Source organism: Gigantopelta aegis, chromosome 6 (assembly GCF_016097555.1).
Source record: "Gigantopelta aegis isolate Gae_Host chromosome 6, Gae_host_genome, whole genome shotgun sequence".
NCBI lineage: Eukaryota > Metazoa > Mollusca > Gastropoda > Neomphalida > Peltospiridae > Gigantopelta > Gigantopelta aegis.
In genome coordinates, this window is record NC_054704.1 from 88,876,321 (window position 1) to 88,902,595 (window position 26,275).

Consider the following 26,275-nt stretch of genomic DNA (forward strand, 5'->3'; position numbering starts at 1 on the left):
ATTGTACAAGACAAGTGGCACGGTCAGAAAGCAAGGCCAAGAAAGAAATCTTAATCTGCACTAGGTACCTACAAGACAAGTGGCACGGTCAGAAAGCAAGGGCCAAGAAAGAAATCTTAGTCTGCACTAGGTACCTACAAGACAAGTGGCACGGTCAAAAAGCAAGGGCCAAGAAAGAAATCTTAATCTGCACTAGGTACCTACAAGACAAGTGGCACGGTCAGAAAGCAAGACCAAGAAAGAAATCTTAATCTGCACTAGGTACCTGCAAGACAAGTGGCATGGTCAGCAAGTTGCAAGACAAGTGGCATGGTCAGAAAGCAAGGCCAAGAAAGAAATCTTAATCTGCACTAGGTACCTGCAAGACAAGTAGCATGGTTAGAAAGCAAGGCCAAGAAAGAAATCTTAATCTGCACTAGGTACCTGCAAGACAAGTGGCACGGTCAGCAAGCTGCAAGACAAGTGGCACGGTCAGAAAGCAAGGCCAAGAAAGAATCTTAATCTGCACTAGGTACCTGCAAGACAAGTGGCACGATCAGCAAGCTGCAAGACAAGTGGCACGGTCAGAAAGCAAGGCCAAGAAAGAAATCTTAATCTACACTAGGTACCTGCAAGACAAGTGGCACGATCAGCAAGCTGCAAGACAAGTGACACGGTCAGAAAGCAAGGCCAAGAAAGAAATCTTAATCTGCACTAGGTACCTGCAAGACAAGTGGCACGATCAGCAAGCTGCAAGACAAGTACCATGGTTAGAAAGCAAGGTCAAAGAAAGAAATCTTAATCTGCACTAGGTACCTGCAAGACAAGAGGCACGGTCAGCAAGCTGCAAGACAAGTACCATGGTTAGAAAGCAAGGTCAAAGAATGAAATCTTAATCTGCACTAGGTACCTGCAAGACAAGAGGCACAGTCAGGAAGCACTAGGTACCTGTGGCATGGTCAGAAAGCAATGCCAAAGAAAGAAATCTGAATGGCAAAATCAAAACCATATTCATATTCATATGTGGTGGGGGCAAAGTCTAGGGAACATTTTGTTTAGAATCTCGCAGCGATTCGCAACTTAAGTTTCAGAGATCCATACATAATTCTAAAACATTAAAGGATAGTTGCTAATCAATTTTCAATTGACTAGAAATATCGCTAATCAAGATTTTTAAAACAAAATGTTTGTTGGAGTCCAAAGGATGTTTTGACAAAGGTCATCACTGCTAACAAAGGAATGTTTAAGCTCTAGCAAACTGAAAAATTGAAAGCATATTCTCATTCATATCTTATGCTCCAGCAATATGATCGAATGACAAAATCAAAAGCATATTCACATTCATATCTATTATTAACAGCACTGCATCTTGGTGTGCTCAGAACAGACAAAAATCCTGCTGTGCCCAAATTAGTGAGATCTAAAGCTGTGCATGGTAATGACTGCTTTCAAAATTTTAATGAAGTTTACTCTCCACCAGCACTTTCTCAACCAGGATGACAATAAAACTGGACCTAAATATAACACACAAAAACTTTTTAAGGATGATTAAGGTCTAGAGGTTACTTGTTTTATCAAAATACAGGAAATGTTAGCTCCTACTAAAATATGGAATTCCAAAAAGTCAGGTTTTTTATCTGCAAAAAAACACATGATAACTAAGTGTCCTACAGTGTTCACTTGGAGATGACACGTGTATCTCTCTGAGTCTCACCACTTCCGTGTAGGCTTGGCTGCTATTTGACATTATCATCAAGACATCTTTTATACACCCTTCTCCACAGAACACTAAGTGAAGGAATCATCAGTTAAGGACAAAAACACAGTTTATCTGGGTACATTATAGCAAAGTTTAATCTGAACGCTAGATTCAAACTGCATACAGTTACAAACTATCCAGAATATTAGTTATCAATATTCATTAAAATATCAGCAACTTACACATTACACAAAGCTGGCTAACAAGATCTGTGGGGTTATTTTTCACTGACCAATAGCAAGTCTGTGCTGTTTACTTACATACCAAAGAAGGGTTAGTTTTGTGATGGAATAGAAGCAAGAACTGAGATGATTCCAAGATGGCCCACATCTGTGTCCGGAGCTGTGTGCGGTACACGCGAACACGACCTGGGATCAGGTGCCGCACACATCCCCAGAGGCTTACCTTCACATCCACGCAATACACAATGAAAAGTAGAACACCTGAGCGAGATAAAAGCAAACGATGGCTTCCAGGTTTGGACTTATTCTGGCAGCCCATGAGGAATCCCAAACAGGCAATAATCAGTTTCCATTAGCGAAACCATTAATGACACTATACCTCCCTCCCTCCATCTCATCCTGCCATTCCAGACCAGGCAATCTAGATGAAATAGGACCGCATGATATTGGCATAGTCCTTCCTGTTATTGGCATACGTACATACTACTAATTGTGGAAAACACAAAATCGCATTATCTGTGCAATGGCATGACTGCAGATGTTTCTCAAGCATTTATTTATTTGGAAATTGCGAGACATAGTGAAATGAATACCACCATAGTCATCACAAACAAATTCCTACAGTTAATTCTGATGAAATTCTCTGTAGAACTGTTATTATTTTTATATACCAACTAGACACCAAAACTACTCTTTTAAACTTTATAGTACTCGTTAACATATACACTAGTTACTAAGTATTAAAACAGTGACCATATCTTGACATTTCCAGTTCATGTAAATTGCCTGCCTACTTGTTTATTTTATGTACAAGTGATCTGTGCTATGAAGAAACATTTTTATTAAAATAATAGTTACAATACATCCATATCATGGTACCTTACACAATAATTATGTATACAATAAACATACTGTATAATGTGTATACAAATCACTAACAAACTATCCCCAAATAAAAAAAAAACCCCACCAATTACCCTTGACAATAAAACAAACGAAAACAACAAAACCCATCCTATAAAGTTAACTGTCAATTGTTCTGACCAGGTAACAGATGTAAATACATTTATGATGAAGAACACAACACAGTTATTGATATAGATAGATAGATAGATAGATAGATAGATACATAAATAGTACACAAACACAAAAATTAAATTACAGTGATTAATAACTAGTGCCTTTAAATACATAACAAATCCACAAAGACATATTTTAACGGTGCAGACCCTAGTTGCAGCCCGTAAAAATGGACACTAAATTTACTTAATATACAAATCTGTAACACATTGGGATAAGGTTATAATAGTGATAAGCTCAAATCTATGATGTTTAAATGGGAAAATACCATCTAAAAATAACTACAGCTTATCTCGATAACCATTATTTCTCAGAGGTACATGTGTTTTAGACTTTTAAAAAATGCAGTTTGGGGTATTACAAAAACCTGAATGACCAGAACCACTTCTTCAGATGTACGAGAACGAATATTCCAAATAATAAAATGTAAGTACTTCAAATTTAAATTATGAAAAACGGCTTTAATTGTGAAAAATTTGTTGTAATGTTTAAAAACTAGGGTCTGTCACTTTAATACAAAAATATAAAAACTAGTTTGTCTGAAACAACATGTATCATACTAAAGGTTTTATCTCTTGAGACTAGAAAATCTCAGTCTGCATCAGACATTCGTGTTATCTTAACACAACCAACAATAACATGAAGCTAATTATACAAATACTAGTGGACAGATACACAACTAATACAGACAGAGATAATACATGATCTATGGTACTTCATTATAAGATGTGATTGGTCTTGGGACTGGAAATGCTGAGGGCCGTAAAACTCATAATTAAAGTGATAAAACTGATAGTCTTCGACAGGCTCCATGGATAATGTTAATTTGTATAGGCAAGACTAGATTCCCATGCTTATATATCCAATAAAGGTTCAAGCACACAGTCCTGGGCACACACCTCAGGTCTTTCAGGTGTCTGTCTAAGATAGAGGTTAATGTTAAGTTTTTAATGTTTACTGAGAGAGAAGTCGGTGTTGTGGCCTAACACTTCCCCATTGCAATGGGTGGGAGCCAGTGCCTGGTTACAAACCCAGAACATACCAGCCTCAAGACTGATGACTTAACCACTACACCACCGAGACTGGTACTATGAGACTGAGAATAATCCTGACAGTGATGACCCTGTGTGTTTGTCTTACTCTATGTTAAGGCCAACAGGGACCTCTGCAGAATGCATGCACCACAGCATCAAGTAATGTGATATACCATGATATATTACACATGCTGAAAAAATTATACATCTGGAAACTTTCCACATTTACAGGTCCCTTGTAGCTTGGTAGAAAAACAACACATTAATAATCAGGTCGACAATAAAACTGAAGTCGGTTAAAATATTTTATAATAAATTCACATAAAGGCTAATCTGAGAATCAACATGGTTATTTCATTAATTTTATTTAGCTATAAAAAAACCCATACATATCTAGTTAAATGAATGACTAACATTCATCATTAGAGTAAGCTGTGTTTTTATTATTCTCACTGTAACAAAGTAGCTTAAAAATTTGTCTCCCACAGCAATTAAAAAAAATTGTCATGGGTAAAACCCATGGCAATTTTGAGCATGCTTATGGCAATTGTTTTTAAAGTGACATTTGCAGCCAAAAAAACATGAATGAAAGGTTATTTTGCTGTATGTACCAGGTAGACATATTTCAAATGTGCACATGTAAAATATTGGTAGATAATGTACACCAGGTGTATACATTTTGCAATTGTTGAGGAGCTTTACAGACGGCACAAAAGTGTCACCAGTGATGCTCACTACCTTCGGCAATTTATATCTCAATGACAGCAATTGCTGTTGGTGCCGTTGTTAAGTTCTTGGTGCCGTTGTTAAGTTCAAGCCCTGTTGTTCATTATGATCTATATCATTACTATCATAACAACAAGGCAGCCACTGAAGGCAGTTATCATTGCTCATTATGATCAATATCAGAAATTTAAACAAGTTATGTAGTTTCTTCAACCTCAAAAACGATTTTCAGAAACCTGAACTTTATGTAGGAAATACTTTCTAGCAATGTTTACGCTGAAGATTAAAACGTGATTTGTAAACAAGCAAAGCCATCCAGAGGAGCTATATAATCCTTTTATCTTGCGCATGAAAACACACAGGATTCCAGAGAGCAAAAGAACAGCATACCATCACAATCTTTCATGAACAGAACACATGTTCTTCCAATATCTTCATCGAGTGTCATTTTTTCAGCTGGAAACAATATTGGCACTTTTCTCAAGATTTTTATCACCCCTGCCATAAAATTATCAATAAGCTATAATTTCACAGATTTAATTTGTTATCAAATAGTCTGACATAGCAGAAATGCATCCACATAACACAGAACTAAGAGGTTTTCTTTTAAGATGGAATACAATTGCTTGTCAGTTTGGGTGTTTTTTTGTTGTTGTCGGTTGTGTTTTTTAAAGATTTACTATTCCAAATGCTGGAGGTTTTTGCTTGCTGTTATTATTAGATAAAAAGACTTCACCTACTGGTTTTGTTATCTTTTAAGAATATGAAAATACAATCAAACCGTCTATCAACAACTCAAAAAGATAGTTATGTACAGATAACAACACATGCATGTACACATATATATGCATTTGAAGTGTAATATGATAATTCAGTACAGTAATTTCAACTAATAATAAGTTCACCAACAATATGGTTTGTCAGATCAGTTAATACTTGTAAATTAAGTTGACTTTGTTGATTATAATTCATTACAATTCAGCCCAAAAAACAACTGAAGAATTAGCATACACTACTGACCATTTCTTTTGTTGCATTTTATTTGGAAAACTGAAAGTGACTACACTTTTTAAAAAATCTATTACCAGGTAACAATATTTAGTGTTCAGCTTAAGCCTTGCTATATGAAGTCATTTTAACTTAGTCCATTCAAAGTATTTAACATTATGCTGTTAATGCATAATTCACTTCAACATGTCAGAGTAATACATTGGTACATATATCCTGACATTGTACATATATTCAGACATGGATCCAGAGAGAGGATGCTAGGGATGTGCATACCCATTCCACCACACTTCAAAGTACCATGAACATCCTCTATTGATATAATGCATATTAGTGTATTCTGCAATACTGTAGGTACGCTTTTTGGATGTTGCACCCCCTCCTTAGAAAAATCCTGTTGCCGCTCCTCAGGGCTAGCTCTGCCACTCGCCAAATTCGCCAGTTGCAAATTTCAGGAACAATTGGTGAATTTTATTTTGATTTGGTGAAAACAGTTCATGTAATAATTGGTATTTTGTTGAAAAATAACGGTGGATTTTGCATCTTTAAAGATAATTTGGCGAATGGTTTTGCTCACCCAGAGCTAGCCCTGCTCCTGATATTGCATCAAACAAAGCATTTCATATAATTGTTTTTAAAAACAAAACAAAAACAAGAAACATTTTTAATTAAAAGATAACATTCTAAAAAACATAGTTGGTATGACAGTAAGAAACAAAATGTTGAGAAAAACCCAAAGTTGCACGCAACAGCTTGAAAAGTGTCAGATGCCCGGAATTGCTTTGTCTGTGCTAGCTAGCGAGATGGAATGACAAAGAAAGGAAATGTCAGAGATGGGCTGGCTCAAGTGAACCTTGTAACTGATGGCACCCAGCTGTTTGAGCTACAGCACTGCACATGGGCCACGGTTTCCCACTGTCATAAACAACGCCACAAAACACTAACACCATGTTAGTGACAGTGATTATCTTCATGGCTATCTCTAAGTGAAGTAACAAAAAATGAGAAGGAAATGAATCTGAACTTTAAAAATACTGCATATTTTAGTTATTATCTTTTTTCTTTTTTGTAGAGAGATACATTTTGGCATAAATTATCTGGTGATTTTTTAATTTTTAATTTATTATTTTATTTATTTGTATTTTTTTTGCCTGTTAGAATTAGTTTTATACTATGTGTATATACATATAAACAAGTTCATATTACCTGGTATGAATTTGGCAATGTATAAATTAGAACTGGGTACTACCATTTTTTTTTCTTTCCTATTTATTGTATACCAAATATGTTGATATACCACAGTACATATCATTATTACTTTAATAGTCACTCATAACAAAGATAAATATTTTTCACATCAAATTAATAATAATTATTCATTGGTATAGCATACCATGTTATTGTAATAATTTAAACCTACTGTAATAATGCATATGCCTATATTGGTATTAAACATGTTATCATCTTCATCTGGCAAACATTCAAAACTATATTACATAATTTAAAGAATTTCCTTTCACATAGATCTATTACATCTAGTGCCATAACAAAATGCTACTTAGGATTTTAAGAACTATCTGTGAAAGATAAAAAGGTATATACAATACAAATAATTGTGTGAATTGATTTGCACTGTTTCTATGTATGGAAAATTAAGTACAAGTCCACGAAATCAAAGCAATATTTACCATACTTATTTACTTAATTAAAATTATTTATATTATAGTCTCATCAGGCTATATAACTTACATAAAAGGAAATGAAACAGGAACAATTTTCCTTTTCATTTTAATAATATATCACTATTATCAGGTTACATGTGGGTACTTTCCTTTTAACTGGTCCAGCTATGCCACAAACATATTATCACGATTAAACAAAGCTTTCTTGTACATAAATCTTAGTTATATACTGCTTCCATCAGGAGTAATAATTAGCAATTATATATTAAAGTATACTACATGAAATACTTGCAGGTCTTTACAACTGCCATGACAGTGTCACGGTAGAACTAGTTTGTGGGAGCATTTTAGTATTGTTACAAAAGTGTCTGAATTTAGAGTTGTTAATCACATTGTAAAACCTCTGACCACGTTAAGCATTCATTCATTTATTCATTCTTCATTCCCCAAGTATGCAACATATGCAACTCTTTGATCCCCCATCTCAGCACGCGTTGTTGATAAATGGCCCCTTTCAGAGCTGGCTTAAAGTTAGATAAATGTATGCTAACCAAATTAATTTCAAGGTCATGTGAGTTTTAAGAACATTGCTAGATTCAGGATTTAAAATAGTATCTGCAATTTAGATGCAATAAAATGCCAACATCAATAGAACAGTAAATGTGTTTTTATTTGCTGTTGGTTTTTTTGGGGTTTTTTAATGCTGGTAATGAATTTTTTAAAGAACACTATTATGCTTGATTCTGAAGAGAAAGTTGGCAGAGGTGTTCTCAGTTAAAGGTTTTTCAATATTGCTCCAAAAAATAAATGCCACAGTAAAACAACAATATAAATAAAAATGAAAAAAAAGTTGTTTAAATGTACCGAATAACACTAGTATTTGTAAAAAGAAGTAAACAGGATTTTATCTTTTACTTTAATAGCCAACTTTAAAATAAATAATATTTAATAATAAACTGCAATTCACATATATGTTGACAAACATTTAGTATATGTTTATAAGCCTAAGTTAATTTTAAAGTACTACATGTAAGTTGTAAATAAATATTTGTAACATTTTACTATGTTTTATATCTAACACACATAAATATTAAGTGTATTATAGCTAAGTTTTTTTAATTTTAAAAATGTGCTTTAAACTACCAATAAGTTTTGTTTACACGTCACTTTTTAAGTTTGAAAGTGAAACTAACTTCCTAACATCTATTTTATCTCAAACCACACATTTACATTTAACTAACATAGATCTAATTTTTATGAGAAATATATCAAACATAAATCATCAACAAAAAAAGAAAAAAGATATAATAATAAAATAAACAATCCATGAACTAAATCAAGGAAATGTTTTATTTAACAACGCACTCAACACATTTTATTTATGATTATATGGCGTCAGTGAACTAAATCAAAGACACTAAATTTTGTTTACGTCCCACTTTTGAAGTTTGAGAGTGATACTAACGTCCAAACATACGTTTTATCTCAAACCACACATTTACATTTAACTTACATAGATCTAATTTTATCAGAAATGTATCAAACATAAATCATCAACAAAAAAAAGAAAGAAAAAGATATAATAATAAAATAAACAATCTACGAACTAAATCAAAGACACTAAGTTACAACTAAAAAAATCCTCTAATTACATTAAGAGTTAAGCAATTTATAGTTGTTTTTCTAATAAATGAGAAATGTATCAAACATAAATCATTAAAAAAAATATATATATATATATATATAATAAACAATCCATTAGCCACATGATTTATATAAATTGAACTTAAATCAAAGACACTAAATTACAACTTTAAAAAAAATTCACTCAATTACATTATTAAGAGTTATATAATTAATAGTTGTTTTTTTTCTTGTTGTAATAAACCTGAAGAAAGATCATACCTGTAGATGTCTGACAAGCGAGAAACCTTTGTCATCCTAGCCGTAATGAACGTTGGTGAGTGATCACCGCAACAGCATTGTAATCCACTCAACAAGCTACAGTGAGTCAGAGCCCGACCCAAGCGATTCCTCAATTACCAATCTGTGGTCGGAGTCTCTCATTGACATCCCGCAAGGGCTCGCCAACACTTACTCACTCACTTAGCCGCTGCAGGCATGGTCGCAGTTCGCTCAAAGTGAACACCACGGTTTAGAGGCATCGATCAGACCAATTGTGAGCGTGCTGCTTAGTCGAAGTGACAGTCTGCATTTGGTGACAGGTAAAATGTATTGAGTTCCTGCAGAAATCACACACCTCGCCAGTTCTGCTTTCCATTAATCACAGGGATAGAATGGTAATAATAATAGACTGAAAACATTCAATCTACAGCTTCTGGAAGAGATACTCTAATGGAAGCAATTCTCCACTTTAAAAAGAAAGATAAATTGCTTTTTTAATGTATTTCCTGTCTAGACAATCTACGTGTATGTAACTGCATCCTTCAATTTTCACAACACCAAACTGATTGCATTTATCTTTTCTCTCCAGTAAAACAAAAGAAAGCAATCCATAACTGGATTCCGTTGGTTTGTTTCTCTGTGAAATGTGTTTTCCTTGCTGTTAGTGCACATTGGAATAAGGTACACATCCCGGGCTGGTGTCAAATAACCAACAGTTGTAGTGACACCAGTGATGTTTACTTAACGTGGAACATGGATCTCACTATAATGCAATTTACATGTTTCTCTCAGGTCGGGTATTGCAATGCTAGACAGAGAAATTACAATGAGTCAAATATGCAAGTAATAATCTCTTTTTAAAACGTTAGAAATGACACATAGTAATCTTCGATATTCTTCAACAAACAGGTCCACAATCCATAATCAATAACTTTACTGCATAAAATTCCTAAACTGAGCAAATATGAAATACATGTATACTCGAAGTCAAAAGAATGTCTCACCAGTTTGAAAAGCAGCAGTAAGATTCAAACATAAATAAAATATTCTGACATCTTTTATTTGTTGGGGTTTTCATGTTCAAATGAAATGATAAAGGAAGGAAATGTTTTATTTAACAATGCACTCAACACATTTTATTTACAGTTATATGGCATCGGACATATGGTTAAGGACCACACAGATATTGAGAAAAGAAACCCGTTGTCGCCACTTGATGGGCTACTCTTTTCGATTTAGCAGCAAGGCATCTTTTATATGCACCATGCCACAAACAGGATAACGCATACCACAGCCTTTGATATACCATATACCAGTCGTGGAACACTGGCTGGAATGACAAATAGCCCAATGGGCCTACTGATGGGATTCGATCCCACACTGACCGTGCATTAAGCAAGCGCTTTACCACTGGGCTAAGTCCCGCCCCATGAAATGATGAATGCCAGAATATCAAATTATGTTAAGAATCACAAGGTCTCAGTGACTTGAAAATACCATACCATGGAAGCAAACCTTTAAAATCTGATGCATTGCCTACTATTGGCATCTTTTGGGGTGGAAACTTTATTCTGTCATTCTATATATACAAACATTTATTTAAAAACAAAAAAATAACAAAGTATGATGTATACAAACATATTCATGATATATAAAACTATTATTTATAGTGTGTTAAAATATAAATAAGTACTAATAAGTATATAAATAGAAACAGTCTCTATACGTGCATATTCAGTCAAATATGTCTTAAAGCAGTTACCTCATCTAAGCTGATGATGAGAAATGGTATACAATTTCTAAATTTCAATGCTGCACCTAGTAACACAATATTCTTCTAATGATATTCTTTGACAAACAGGCCTGTGATATCAATAACACCAACAGAGTTAGGCAACACACACCCAATCTTTCTAAAGTATACTCTTCAAAAAAAGTAGGGGAACATGAAATATTAATGTTAATATCAACTATTAGACAGAACATACGTTTTGACCACAGACACCCTAGAAAAGAACGTTCAGGTCTGTTTATCAACACACCGAAACACATTCCATAGATTGCACATGCATTATGCAGTTGTCCCGTACACGTGCATCATTCTCGATTTTGACAATTCCCAGGAAGGTCAATTAATCACTTATTTTATATCAATCTTTTTCATTCTGTTGATCATACAGTTGTTACTGTTTTGTTTTTAGTCATTTTTGTTGTCTGAATTTGCGATTTACTGATAAAAAAAATCCACATCAACTTTCAAATTTCACTTCTGACCCCAATCTTCCTTACAAGATCTTTGGTGGTCATAAAACCTACTGTAATACTGAACTACCGGTTGTAATGTTTGCCCAATTAATTCACTACTATCATATAACCATTCCCCACAGCTAAGTTCCCCTACTTTTTTTTTAAGAGTATATATTTGTTATCTCAATCAAATAATGTAAACACTCATTACTTAACAGTCTAATATTTATAAACATCTACTCCCAAAACTTAAACATTTAATATCAACAGTAAAAGACTCTTTTCTTTTTTTCTTTTTTTAAACTTCAAAACTTTTAGTCAAATGTTTTGCATAACATGCTATCTACCATTTCAATTTATAAAAAGATATTAAATGCAGTAAAGACAAAAACAGATCTGCATGTATTTTTATCAATAAACAAACAAAGCCCGAGTGGTTGTAAGAAAATGAGAAAGGAACAGAGATAAAAGTGTCACAGTAATATTTGTGATACTGTGGAGCTGTGTGGAGGTCAGACCAGTTTGGTGGGAAACTGTCAGGCTTTCACCCTCTTTGGTTTTCATTTCTCCATGTTGGTGTAATCTCATACACAACACATGTCACATCATTGTCATTCTATCAGTGTTTTTCATAGGCAGGAAGAAATCCATCCAGTAGAAAGAATGTAAGTCACTTAAGTTTTTCCAGACAATATCCATATAGAGCTCTAAACTCAAAGTCGAGCCAATAAACCTTGTGCCCAAATTAAGTATGCCCAAGATAAAATAGCTCAAATTAAATAAGAACATGCTGATCTTAAAACATTTCACCTCAAAATGACTGAAATGTTAAGCTGTAATTAGATTAAAACAAGCATTCTGAGAATACCAGGCTCAAAAAAAAATTGTATCTCCTAAGTTCAAGGGCTATAACTCTGTCAAAAATGGGTAAATGGCCACGAAAGTCAAACTTCATCTGTAACAGTACTTGATAAAGCTATACACAAAATTTAATCTCAATATTTTGAGGCATTGTGTAATAAAATATCCGGAAAACTATATATGTGGGACAAATGGACAGACAGACAGACAGACAGATAGACAGACAGAAGGACAGATATGAAACTTACAATCCCCTCCGGTTGGACCGGTTGGGGACTAATAACTTGAAATGCATTTCTGAATATGTACAACTCTTTTATCAGCTATTAATTACATTACTACGCTAAAAAAAATAAAATATTTGTGTGCTCAGAACAGACAAAAAACATGTTGTGTCTAAATTAGTGAGATCTAAAGTCTTGCCATGTAGCTAGACAGGAAGCTAAGAGATACGTAGATACAGCATGCAGTTCAAAGACATTAAACTAAATATCAAAATAACCCTCAGAGGTGAGACCAATTTCTCAAAACTTTTTAAAAGACCATGCAACAAACACTGTGTTTAAACATAACCAATTTTCAACTGACAGCATTTAAATTGATTGCTCAAATGAAAATCAAACAGCTGTTTTTCCAATTAACTCCCGGAAACACGATTTCAAAGTGCCATCTTACTTCAATTTAAAATGTATATTCTTAGGGAAACGATTATCTGCAAAGTTAAAATCCGTGGAGAAGTTGGATGTTGACTTTTTTATGCGATTCCAATTTGTCCAGCCTGCACGGTTTAAGTGTTTTCAGCTGTCAGGTTGGTTATTCCCGTCGCCGTGACAAGGTATCAATGTGGTGCTCGCATCAATTCTCTCCACTTGCCATTACACATCAATTAAACATGCAGCTAGCTCAACCGAGCACATGATAGGTTTTTCGCTAATTAAATAAAAGACTTTTATTTATTTTTAGTAAAAAAGTGTTAAAAGTATACATAGGATAGTTATTATTCATTAAGTGCAAACAGGTGCACCCACTGAATAAAAGAATAAAGAACAGAAAAAAGCCAACACACACGCACGCAAGCACACGCACACACACACACACACACACACACACACACACACACACACACACACACACACACACACAGAGACTGAAGAATTCCGAGAAATTGAATGTCTTGCCAACCATAAACTTCTTCGATTCCAAAACTTTAAAATAAAATCTAATGCCATCACTGCCACCTGTCACAATCACTGCTGCCACCAGAAAAGTAATACCTATATTGACTGTTTACTTCGTAAAGGTGAGAAGAAAATATATAGACAACTACACAAAACACAAAGATTAATTGCGCAAAACATAAAGATCAAAATTTTACAACTTGGTTTTAAAAAATAATAATAAAATTAAGCTACTGCTGCAATAATTGTAAAACTAAAATGCAACCATATATAAGTAATATTTACAATTGTATTCTGGAGTTACAGGTAACTCTATTCTTTGTTGAGATCAAGTTAAAAATGTGGTAACCATTGGCAACCAGACAGCCATTAATTTTACTCATGAGATGTGATCATTTAGTAGTTTTCTGTCAACCGTTATATTAGATATTAATCTGTTTCAACAGTTACAAAAAATTCCACAAAAATCAATTTTGTTCTGGACTTTTTATGATACTTTTTTTCACATCCAACTGTATCAATTTCAAATAGTTCTGACATGAAATAATTAATAAAACATAAAATGTTATAACTTTGGCTAAACTCCGAATTCAGATTCCATAAATACATTAATGTCTTGAAAAGTATCATAATAAAATATCTAATACCAACAGACACATATTAGTGATGTATTAAATAATTTTTATACTAGCTTTAAAAAGAACCTTAAGAGTTTTGTTATGCTTGGGCAACTTGTGACATGACAATCAAGCAATTGCCAGTTTATACAGTGTATGTACACACAGGGTTGACACAAATATGACAAAGCTTGAATCTGTTCTAGTCCATTACCACTTGGTAGACGTGTACCTAGTGACACTAAGCTGTATAACAGGGGCATTTCAACACATTACTAATGATCAGCTATAGGCTTACAAAGTTATATGGCATACATTATCTACTGGTAGAACAATAAGGAGAACATTTATTCCATTCCTCGATCACTTTAGCCAGATAATTAAAAACTGTCAACTCAAGTACATAAATTTTAATATTAGACCTCTACCAGTTTGACAACTTGTCCTGATCCAACACAAATGGCAGATTAAATCATGAAAAGACATGTATCGATGTAGTCATGCTTGTGTTTGTACCCACATAAAATACCTGCATGATCACGATATCTCTATATAAATCATATCTGCAAGAAATGAATTTATATTTGTATGCCTACGGGATGTCTAAACCTGAATGTGTTTAGATTTACATATCTATCAGGGTTTCTGCCAGAGGGTAAAACGGGTATGGCGCCAGACCCAAATGTTTTTTAAGATTTTTTTTTTTTTAAGTTAACCTTTTGACAAAATTAATTATCATTACCGTATGATTTTCTTAATCCTAACCCTAAACCTATTTTTATTTGCAATTTAGAAAGCAACTGCACAAAAATAATAGAATAGAACAGATGTTTAACAACACCCCAGCACGAAAATGGGTGTCAAACTATGGTATATATATGCAAACATTAAGTGATGATCAACATCATTATAAAAATGCAAGTGGTAAATAAAAACAAAGTGTAAAGAACTGTGCAAAAAATACAAATATCACAGAGATAGCTCAGAAATAAATAGCTTGTAGTAAATTCCATAGTATGAAAAGAAAAGGTATGCCCTGTGGGAAGGACTATAGATTGACAACTACAGGTTATGTGTCTAGACTGACATATCTGCAGGAGATGTTTCTAAACCAGTATCAGTATGTACCTGCAATGGACAGATAGTCATAAATGCAGGAGACGTGTATGGATAGACATACCTATAGCAGATATCTAGCATGTGTGCTTAAAATGTGTACCTACAGACATGACTACAGATCTCACTAAACAGACATACCTGCAGTAACTGTGTCTACAGTCCGTCCCACGGAGAATGCCTTTTTTCATACTATGGAATTTACTACAAGTTATTTATTTCCGAGCCGACTGTTTTGTAAACTGCACACAAAAATAGTATATTTTTGATATTTCCAAAACACTTTTACTTTTCATTTTACAAAAAACCAAACTGAAATTATTTACTAAAAATATTTTGTAAGAGGATGGGACAGACTATAGACAGACTAGAGACAGATAGGCATGTGTTCACTATTTGTGACTAAACAAAATGTGAGTGAAATATAACAGTAATTAAATTGTAGTTGTTAACACTGTGGTTCAGACTTTAGATATATATGCCTCGATATATGTACAAGGCTGCAAGCTGACGTCCCTATATAGATATGCCTTCAAGAGTGGTGCCAAGATAGACAAACCTACTTTAAAAATGTATTGCGATACAGACATGCATGCTGAGGCATGTCTAGATGAACATGTGGAAGTAATGGGAGTACAATATATCAGAAAGTTCAGCCAAGTGCAAAATAAAACAGAAAAGACACTGTTAGACCAAATGTGTATAATATATGAATAACACCCTTACAATATTTATATTAACTTATAAGTCAGTGGATGAAGCTCTAATTTTCATTTTAACCATACTGACCCAGACCTTGAAATTTACAATGGCAATAAGCAGTGCTGCTGCAAAAAGCTGTTGCAAAATTGATCTGCAACAGTGTTTTTGTCATTGTCAGGTAGCTGCTAATGAAAAAAATGTAGCGGGTTTCCTCTCTAAGACTATATGTCAAAATGTAGCAGGTTTCCTCTGTTGAAAACAACTCAGAATTACCAAATGTTAGACATCCAATAGCTGATGATTAATAAATCTATGTGTTCTAGTGGTGTCATTAAACAAAACAAACTTCATTATCAGGTATTTATTTTGCTATTATTTGTACTGAATTGCCATCACAAAGTGATCTGAATTTCAAGGACTGCTGACCTAAAAGACTTAAACCTACCGTTTACAGTGGCTTAATTGGTGCCAAGTTAAAGCGCACTTTTAGAACATACAGTTGAGTTTAATAGACATTATTTATTTATGTCTAATGCTTACAATAGCCAGTGCTCTCTGTTTAAAGAAAGCTGCACAAATTGATTAAATAATGTATTATTTAGGTGATACCTGAACACTGACAAAAGGTGCAACAAACGTCAGTCTTAATGAACAGTGAATGTTTTATGTTCCTCTTGGGAAATTTGAACATGGAGAATAGATGGCACAAATGGGTGTTGACTTGCCAATACATTTTTATGGGATTAATTCAGGTAATGCAATAAGTTTCATTACCATATGAATTTAATAAATACACAGAGAGAAGAGAGAGAGAGAGAGAGAGAGAGAGAGAGAGAGAGAGAGAGAGAGAGAGAGAGAGAGAGATTTCAGATTGAAATTTAGCCATATGTGTGTTATGCACTTTAATACATTTACCTAAGTATTTTTTAGGAAATCACTGTTTATGCCCACGTTACATTACAAGTTTAATATTCTCTAGTTAATAAAGTGTGTTTTGTTTAATAACACCACTAGAGCACATTGATTTATTAATCATTGGCTATTGGATGTCAAACATTTGGTCTTAGAGAGGAAATTCGCTAGTTTTTCATTAGTAACAAGGGATCTATTATATGCACCATCCCAGACAGGATAACACATACCACAGTCTTGAATACACCAGTCAGGGTGCACTGGCTGGAACAAGAAATAGCCCAATGGCCAATGCATCCACCGACTTCACTGTAAATAAATGCCCTGTTATGTGCTAAGATGAAACTTGAACCGGTAAGACTGGTGAATATCAAGCCAAGAACACAGCACAGTTGTGTTTTTCTCTCTTTATTATTTGCTCAGTGCTGTCGAAAAGGCAGTGTATTTACTTGCTGGGTATACCTTTCCAGACACAGTGTTAAAGGTTACACCTAACAGTTTCTTAAAGCCAAGCCAGCCATGCGTGATATCACTATTATCACACACTGAACGCATATCCAGGTTTTAAACTTCATATTCACTTACATCAGGTCTTTCTCTCACCACACAAGAGTTAGAAATGTTACTATGCAAATATTCTGCTTGTACTTTGATTTGGTACGAAGGGACAGATATTCTCAGTGAACACAATACGGTGGTCGTGATATTCTTTTGTTAAAATACACAGCACAGGTCAGCAGGCAAAATCCATGTTTGTCAAACAGCATTCAACAAGCAACAACGAGTACCGATTTTTGTATATTATATATATATATAGCATCAGCAAAACACATAACTAATTTTAATGGTGAGAATTTAAAAAAAAAATATTACTGTGACCACTACATATATATTGAGATATTGTTACAGTCAAAGTAACGCACAAGTAAACAAACCCAAAGTCTTTGTGGGTCACAATGACATGCATGATCAACAGTATTTGAATTTAACCACAATCAACAGTAACCAATTTACTTGTTATACCAAAGTGTAAAATAAAACGGAACTTGTACCTCTTTCTGTGTTCAGTAGACATTGTGTTTCAGCTTGCAGGTCTGATCCATCGTTTGTTTGTCAACATAGACTAAACTAGTTTTGGGCAAGTTGCACTCAACAAGGTCAGGATTTCGTGCTGCCCATGTGACCCGCTGACAAAGCAAGCGCACTGTCAGAGCCTTTGTGTCACGTCTGATGGAGTATGAACCAGTTGCCACGACAGCCGTGACCAATGAAAATGCCTCCAGTGAAGAGGAACCCTGGCTAGTCCTCCCTGTGTGTATGGTGTGAATGGAATTCTCCAAACCTGTCACAGCCATCCTAGCTGTCACACGTTGTCCAATTATTATTATCTTTAAAACTTCCAAAGGGATCGATATGTATCCTATCCATGCAACAATGGATGTACTTCATATCAATCATTGTGTAAATGTATGAACACTTTGACAAATATGTAAATTTAACTGCAATTTTATGTAGTTCACAAAGTTAATCATTAAATACACTTACTCTAGTTATTAGCCAGGAAAAAAATTAACTGCAATTTTATGTAGTTCACAAAGATAATCATTAAATACACCGACTCTAGTTATTATCCAGGACAATATTTTTGACCATTACAGACAGCTTCTTGCTTAAATTATGAATGTTGGCAAATTAAATGTGTGTTTTATACATGTACATTTAGTCCTGATAGTTGTAGTAGCTCAAAATACATTTTATATCCACAGAAAAGGTACTTACTTTGGAAACTATGACAAGTGACTTTAAAAAAAGAACTTAGTTGCTGTCTATACTTTTTTCTTACAATTGAAGAAAATTTAACATTCTTGCTGACATAACTACATGTATGTAGTACCAACACATTACTGTATTTTGCAAAATTTAATTAAATGCTTTATCGTTATTAAAAAGTGAATAAATAGTAAAAACAAAATCCCCCAAAACCCCTCAAAAACAAACAAACATAAAACCCAAATACCCATTTATAATTAAACTATCTTTACTGTAAGTTCAATATTTTAATATTTGGCAACCCAAGCCTAAGTGTAAGAAAACATTACTGGATTCAAAGAAGAAGATTATCTTATTAACTCAAGTAAATATCTTGACATCATCTCTGATCCTGACATCAAAACTCACTTAAAATAATTAACAACTTACCATTCTCTATCTTTTATATCTTCTGTTACCAATTTTATATACTATATTAATGCTATCTCTTTGTCATACTGGTAGATAACTAGTGTTGTAAAATGCAGGTTACCGGCCTCGGTGGTGTCGTGGTCTAAATATCAAACATAAGGCTGGAAGGTATTTGGTTCGCAGCCTGGAGCAAATTTTAACGACTCAGTGGGTAGGTGTAAGACCACTACACCCTCTTTTCTCTCACTAACCATTAACCACTAACAACTAACCCACTGTTCTGGATAGACAGCCCAGATAGCTGAGGTGTGTGCCCAGGTCATCATGATTGAACCTTAATTTGATATAAGCACAGAAATAAGTTGAAATAAATTAATAAATGAATGAATAAATAAATGAATCAAGGGAGAGAGAGGTCTTAATAGTCTGTTTGGCTACTGGTCATTTGTAAACCACTTGACAGTAATGACAAAAATTCAACTATCGAAAACCAGTGTGAACTAGATAACCTTCAGCTGCAATGATGCCTGGGCACATTAACTACTGGGCAAAATATGATACCCATTCACAGAGACTACTAAAAGGATCAGTATACTCAATCTGTTAAGAAGTTTTGTATCACTAAATATTTTGACATCTCTTGGAAGTTAAAAAAAAAATTAAATAAAGATATTTTCACAAGATGTAATCTTCAAACAAAAAATTCCCAATAGCAATTTTGCACTGAAAGTTTTCCAGTATTCTGGTAATGAAAGTGTCATTCATCAGTGTATTGTTTTGGTAGGGAGATGCAAATTGATGTCATTCAAATTTTAAAAAAACAGTTGAGTTATGGGATTCAAGCTTCCTTTTTTTTTCTGTTCTTTATCAGGTTATTTTCATACCTATTAAAACAATTGTTGGTTATATACTGAGCAGAGAATGTTAAGTGTCATGCATCTAACAAGTCATGCATCTAACAAGTGGGTTGTGCAGTACATGTAAATTGTTGTTATTATTATTATTTAAAAATTAAGAATATATTTATACATTACATTTAATAACAGTAATTGTATATTATAGCTGATTTGTAACAATTATTTTCTTTGCATAATAGGCCTGATCTCCCTCATGCAATGGCATCCACTGGTTGACTGAAAAAATTTGCTTTTCATTGTATTTTATTTTCTATTATATCTAAGTAAGGAATATAAGCTGTTACGAAGACACCTCAACTATTTGGGCAGCTACCACAATCATTAGATATAATTTTTCTTATGCATTAATTGCAGGGCTTGAACTTAACAACAGCACCGACAGCAATTGCTGTCATTGAGATATAAATCGGAAGCTCCTCAACGATGGTAAAATGCATACACCTGGTGTACATTATCCACCCGTATATAACATTTGAAATATGTTTACATACAGCAAAATAACCTTACAGTCATGTTTATTTGCTGCAAAAGTCACTTTTAAAACAAATTGCCAAAGGAAAGTTTTCTAAAACTGCTCTTGGAAACAAATTCTTAAATTTGAGCCCTGCTGTTGGCTTTATTTGTGGCAACATACACTAATGATTGAAAGACTGACTGCTCCTAGGTAACGAATCGGTCACCACAACCATACCTTTCATTGAAATAGGCATTATCGAAATTGATAGCTCTGCGACATATAAGTTAACCTAAAGCTGATTGCTCTGTGATGCACATTGGTGAACCAGAATACTACATTCATGTCCATTAGTTAACATTTATCTTACATCTTGTTTAAAAATGTATACAATTTGATTTCACTCTTCAGATACATTTTGAAGCAATAAGATAAATGGCATCTAATGGCCACTTATGTAGTATTCTATAATTACGAAAATGAGCTAATTTTCTCATTATTTGATTGAATGAAAGTGAGGTCAGATATAAGAGTTTGTCAGTTTCATAAAAATTATATTTATTACCCACCTTGAGGTTCAAAGAATATAAAATGTGGCAGAAAATCCATAATTTCAGCATTTTGAGTAGGCATATAAGCATTTTGGACTGAAGCCTCTACAGTTTAACCAAGTGTCATCAGTTGACAAAATTGTTACACTAATGTAAAAATGGCAATACAAAGCTTAACTAATAGGTCTAATAATATTTGTCAGTTTATAAACGAAATAATATAAATGTGCAAATTACCAAATTAGTCAATATTTTTCCTCTGAAGCAGGCACGTTACTGTGTGTGTTCACTACACATATCCAAACAATATGGTGTAATAACAGGTGCAGGGGACAATATTTTAAAATCTTTGGTACCCTCCACTCGCATATATTGGTTTATTATTTAACAGTTTGGCGGTTCACGTGAATTTAAATCTGCATAACCTACACACAAACAGAATGACACTTTGTGTGTAATACTGTGTCATGTACGTGTGTCAATTTAGTGAACTTTCTATCACTATGGACCAGAAAAGACACAGTGTGTGCATACATACGTGCATGTGTGAGTGCGTGTGTATGTGTGTGTGCATATATGTTCATTACACATATACTACTCAACTTTCGCTAGGGATATACCAAATATGTGTCATGTTAAATTGTGTGACAGGTAATCAATGAGACTATACAGTTTGGATGTTCCAAACATCATCACAGTAAGCCTCGACTACAATTAGATATGTCATTCATCATAGACTGGCCTCAGTGGTGTCATGGTTAGGCCATCAGTCTACAGGCTGGTAGGTACTGGGTTCGGATCCCAGTCGAGACATGGAATTTTTAATCCAGATACCGACTCCAAACCCTGAGTAAGTGCTCCGCAAGGCTCAATGGGTAGGTGTAAACCACTTGCACCGATCAGTGATCCATAACTGGTTCAACAAAGGCCATGGTTTGTGCTATCCTGCCTGTGGGAAGCGCAAATAAAAGATCCCTTGCTGCTAATCAGAAAGAGTAGTCCATGTAGTTGCGACAGTGGGTTTCCTCTCAAAATCTGTGTGGTCCTTAACCATATGTCTGACGCCATATAACCGTAAATAAAATGTGTTGAGTATGTCGTTAAATAAAACATTTCTTTCTTTCTTTCTTTCCATCAAACACAATAATATTTGGTTTATTTGAAAAGTTTTTTCAAATATCCCTAGAGAAAATTGGTAAGGCCAAAAAAAAAAATAGGTGTGTTTCCGGTCGACCGACCATCCCTAGTTTTACCCCCCCCCCCGACCCTAATTTTTGTTCTCTTAAACTGAAAAAAAAGAAAAAAAAAGAAAAGAAAAAAAAGAAGTAAAAATAAAAGAGGACAACATCACCAAACAAGAGTATTTACTTCCTTGCACATTGTTTACGTACTATTATACGATACATTTTGCACATGTAATTCCCTTCCGAAAAACATCGAGAAATTATGGAAAAGCTTTTGTAATAGAGTTCCTTCCCCTGATTAGCTACCATCGAACAGCTTGGTCGGTCACGGAAGTATGGTAACCGAATGTACGAACATAGCCTTGGTCAGGTTATTTCGATTAAATATAATCGTATCAATTCAGCTTAATTCTCGTCTTCACTTAAATCAACAGGTCTTATTATTAATGCATCTCAAATGTTTGCATAAAGTATTTAAATTAAGAACAACGAAATTAATACAAATGTCCCATTAATTTAAGGAAATACACAAACAGTGCATACCAATACTACTACAACAATGACAACAACAATAACAATAATGATAATGATGATAAATAATAATAATAATAATAATTATTATTATTATTATTATTATTAGTATTATGATAGTATTCAATTTTTTGGGGGATGCAATCGGAAACACACCTATTTTTGGGGGGGCCTAAGTATAATATGGTCACATAGAAAACTGAACCTATAAAATCACAGCCGGTGTTTCTAGATTGTGTTGTGAAATTCTGTATGACACTGGTGGTGAACACAACATTGTTACGACACTGCTATATGTTCAACAGGTGGGTAATAAATCATTGGTATGTCCCACTAGGAAGTGATTACCTCACCACAGCTATACAACATCAATATGGATTTGCACATATATGATAGCAAATTCTACTGACCGGACTACCGTGTTTAAAACATGATTATTAAAGTCGTTGGCAATTTGTGAACAGGTTACATACATCCATTATGAAATCATTTTTATTTGTCTCATGACATAAAAATAATTCAACTTGGCTCCACTTGTGGGTGACATGAACAGATAAAACAAAAACGTGATGAAATGAATGTGTTTATACACCTCCACTCACCCACACATGCATCACAATTACCACCATGTTACTATTAAGTTCATTTAAAAAATAAATAAATAAAAAGATACTTTTTTTTACTAAAGGTATACTTTTCCATAAAATGTAATGCCGAACCTATCTTACTGAACTCTGAAATTAGAAAAATCTGAATACTACTAATACTAGGATACTTGTATTTTGTTAAATTATATCATTGTATACATGTGTATTAGAGTACATGAAACCACAGATATTCTTAATACAACTTGGATTTGGAAAATAATCATCAGTCAACATGGATGGGTAAATAGAAGACACTAGTGTGAAACTAGAGGTAGTTGTTAATGCTAACAAAGACCTGTGGAATAATACACGGGAAATCTTACCTGCAATATTCAGCTAAAAGCTTTCCTAAAGCCTGTGTATATCATATGACCTTTACTGCAATCTCTTTGAGTTTATATGAAATCAACCCACGTATTTATAGACAAGGTAGATAATAAGGTCAAGTTACTGTAGAGCTGGAATACCTATCAAGAACCATATCAAAAGTTCACAAGCTGCTCAGAATGCAAGGGAAGCAACTCTGTGCTTCAGCTATTGAGGGGAAAAAAACAAGACACTAACACCCTGAATTAGATAAGCCATGACAACAGTACAGTTCATATTATTAATATAAAAAGTAATCGTAATTTATAACAAACAAAAAAATAATAATAATAACTATACATCACTCATAGAACAGAATGTTCCCCTCTCCCAACATACAGAATGAGAACTACAGAACTACCAGATCTAATGTACTACCTGTACTGTACTAACATATGGGCATGAGAAAACAGTAAATCCGAAGAGAATGAAGGAAAAAAAAAAAAAATTGATAACTAAGCTCTATTTATATAACTTGGTTATAATTATAACTATGAAATTCATAGTTACATGTTACATGTTACACACAACAAATGGAAAACAAAGTTTGTTTAAAGCCGCACACCCTAGTTCCATCCAGCGAAAATAAATTATAATTTGGTTAATCTACAAACCTGTAACACACTTAGATCACGTTTTTATCAAATGGAGTGGAAAAGCAGGTTTTATATCGATAAATACCAATTGCTTGAAATAATTTTGAAAGTTAGTATTCTGATGTCACCGGTAGATGTCGCTCGAAGCACAACAATGCCTACGTCACGACAAATTTCACAGACTTGAGGTGCGTTCCTTTCACCTCTCCTGGACATGTTCCAACTGTTCTGTCCTGGTTGTATCCCATCTCCAGATATCATAAGACTTAGCAAAATTATTGGTTTTAAGGGTTTGTAACGTTTTGTATTGAGACACTTACTTGTCTGAACTTTATTGTTACTGAAAATGTTCACGAACTGTGAAGAAATATCTCACAAATGAACAACAAGCAAACGACAACAAATCGGATGTTGATTGCGCGAAACCGTGCCAAAATGATAACGGTCATGTGGTATACCAATGTCTGTGACGTTTACACAGGAAGATTCCCTCTAAACATAGATTGGACCTCGCTTGCTTAACGGGTTTTTTTCGAGTGCACGCAGCATTTTAAGAAATAAAAAAAATGCATTTCGTGGTTTTACAAACATCAGGATTACCAGGATTACCAAAAAGCACTTCAGGTGAATGGAAATGTGTATTCTAAATAATAAAATGTAAGTAAAGTGCAATTTTATTTGTGAAAAAATGGGTTTAATAGCAAAAAACAACGCCGTAATGGTTAACAACTAGCCGTAACTAGGGTGTGTCCCTTTAAGAACACCTGAATACATTTTAGCCTAACTATTTGCTAACATACGGTTAACAGAACATAGTGAGAGGAAACTCACTGCAATCACATCATCCACTTCAACCAAACAGCAGCAAGGCATCTTTTATATACTAGTACACACTTTCCCACAGACAAGACAGCAAATACAACAGCCTTTGATATAAAGTGTGGCACTGGTATGGATGAGAAAAAACTGATTCATGGGTGGCAATCATAGTGCGTAAGATTAGCTGTCTACTACTGAGCTACATCCCACCCCTAGAATGCCTGTGAAAGCTGGTCATCATCATGGTACACAGGTGATAGTTCCTCATGGTTATTCTTAAGAATCACAAAAACAGCACACATTGTGTTATAACTCTTAAACATTTTAAAATGAGTTCAATAGGTATCTCTGATGTTTTTAACTCTAGCTATGTTTTTCATTTTATGTTGATAATTCGGTGCAATATTGGTTTGCGTTTACCACAGCCCCATACAGTGTGTTCATGGTTTAACCATAGCATTTGTTCTGTGTCTTTTTGAAGATTTTGTTTTTAAATCTTGTATTATATGTGTCGTGTTACCTTTCATGAATGTGACAGCTGTTTACACTGTGTTACATTAACATATTTTTAGAAAGTTGTGTGATCGTTATTTACTGTTGACAACCAATAGCCGATGTGTTTTTCATGCTGGGGTGTCATTAAATATCCATTCATTCCATTCCCACCCTTGCCTAAGAGATGAGATTTCACCTTACTTCACCTCTCCACAATCTTATCCACTATCCTATATGCACAATTTTCATTTATAGCCTCTTATTCTAAAAGCATATGTAGGATCACGTTTATAGTCTAGACTTTCAATTAAGGTAGGAAACATGACAGTCACCAGGAAGTAAGTAATCAATAGTCTCACGCAAGCAGTGGATTTGTTCCGTGTTTTGTGTGGGTGAGGATTTTAACACTACATCATGCACAGCATCCATCAGTCTATAGCCAATACACAAGTACTGTGGCAGGCTGAAAACAACTACTTTTTAGTTTTAGGGAACAGGTTATGGACAGATAAAACAAACATTCATATCTGTACATCTGAGCCCTGT

At 34.1% G+C, this 26,275-nt stretch overlaps 1 protein-coding gene across 3 annotated transcripts in view; it reads right to left on the reverse strand.

Moving 5' to 3' along the window:
- The window catches only part of LOC121375276 (kelch-like protein 5), a 100,747-nt gene that overhangs the window by 35,559 nt on the left and 38,913 nt on the right, over positions 1-26,275 (reverse strand). Inside the window, exon 1 of one of the 3 annotated variants that reach the window (XM_041502650.1) lies at positions 18,041-18,186. The exons of 1 other annotated variant lie outside the window; for it this stretch is intronic. In XM_041502650.1, the coding sequence (XP_041358584.1) occupies positions 18,041-18,063 (23 nt within the window). In that variant the 5' untranslated portion in view covers positions 18,064-18,186. Of the gene's footprint in view, positions 1-9,355; positions 9,540-18,040; positions 18,187-26,275 lie in introns of those variants that run through there. One more of the 3 variants, XM_041502649.1, reaches the window with a different exon arrangement.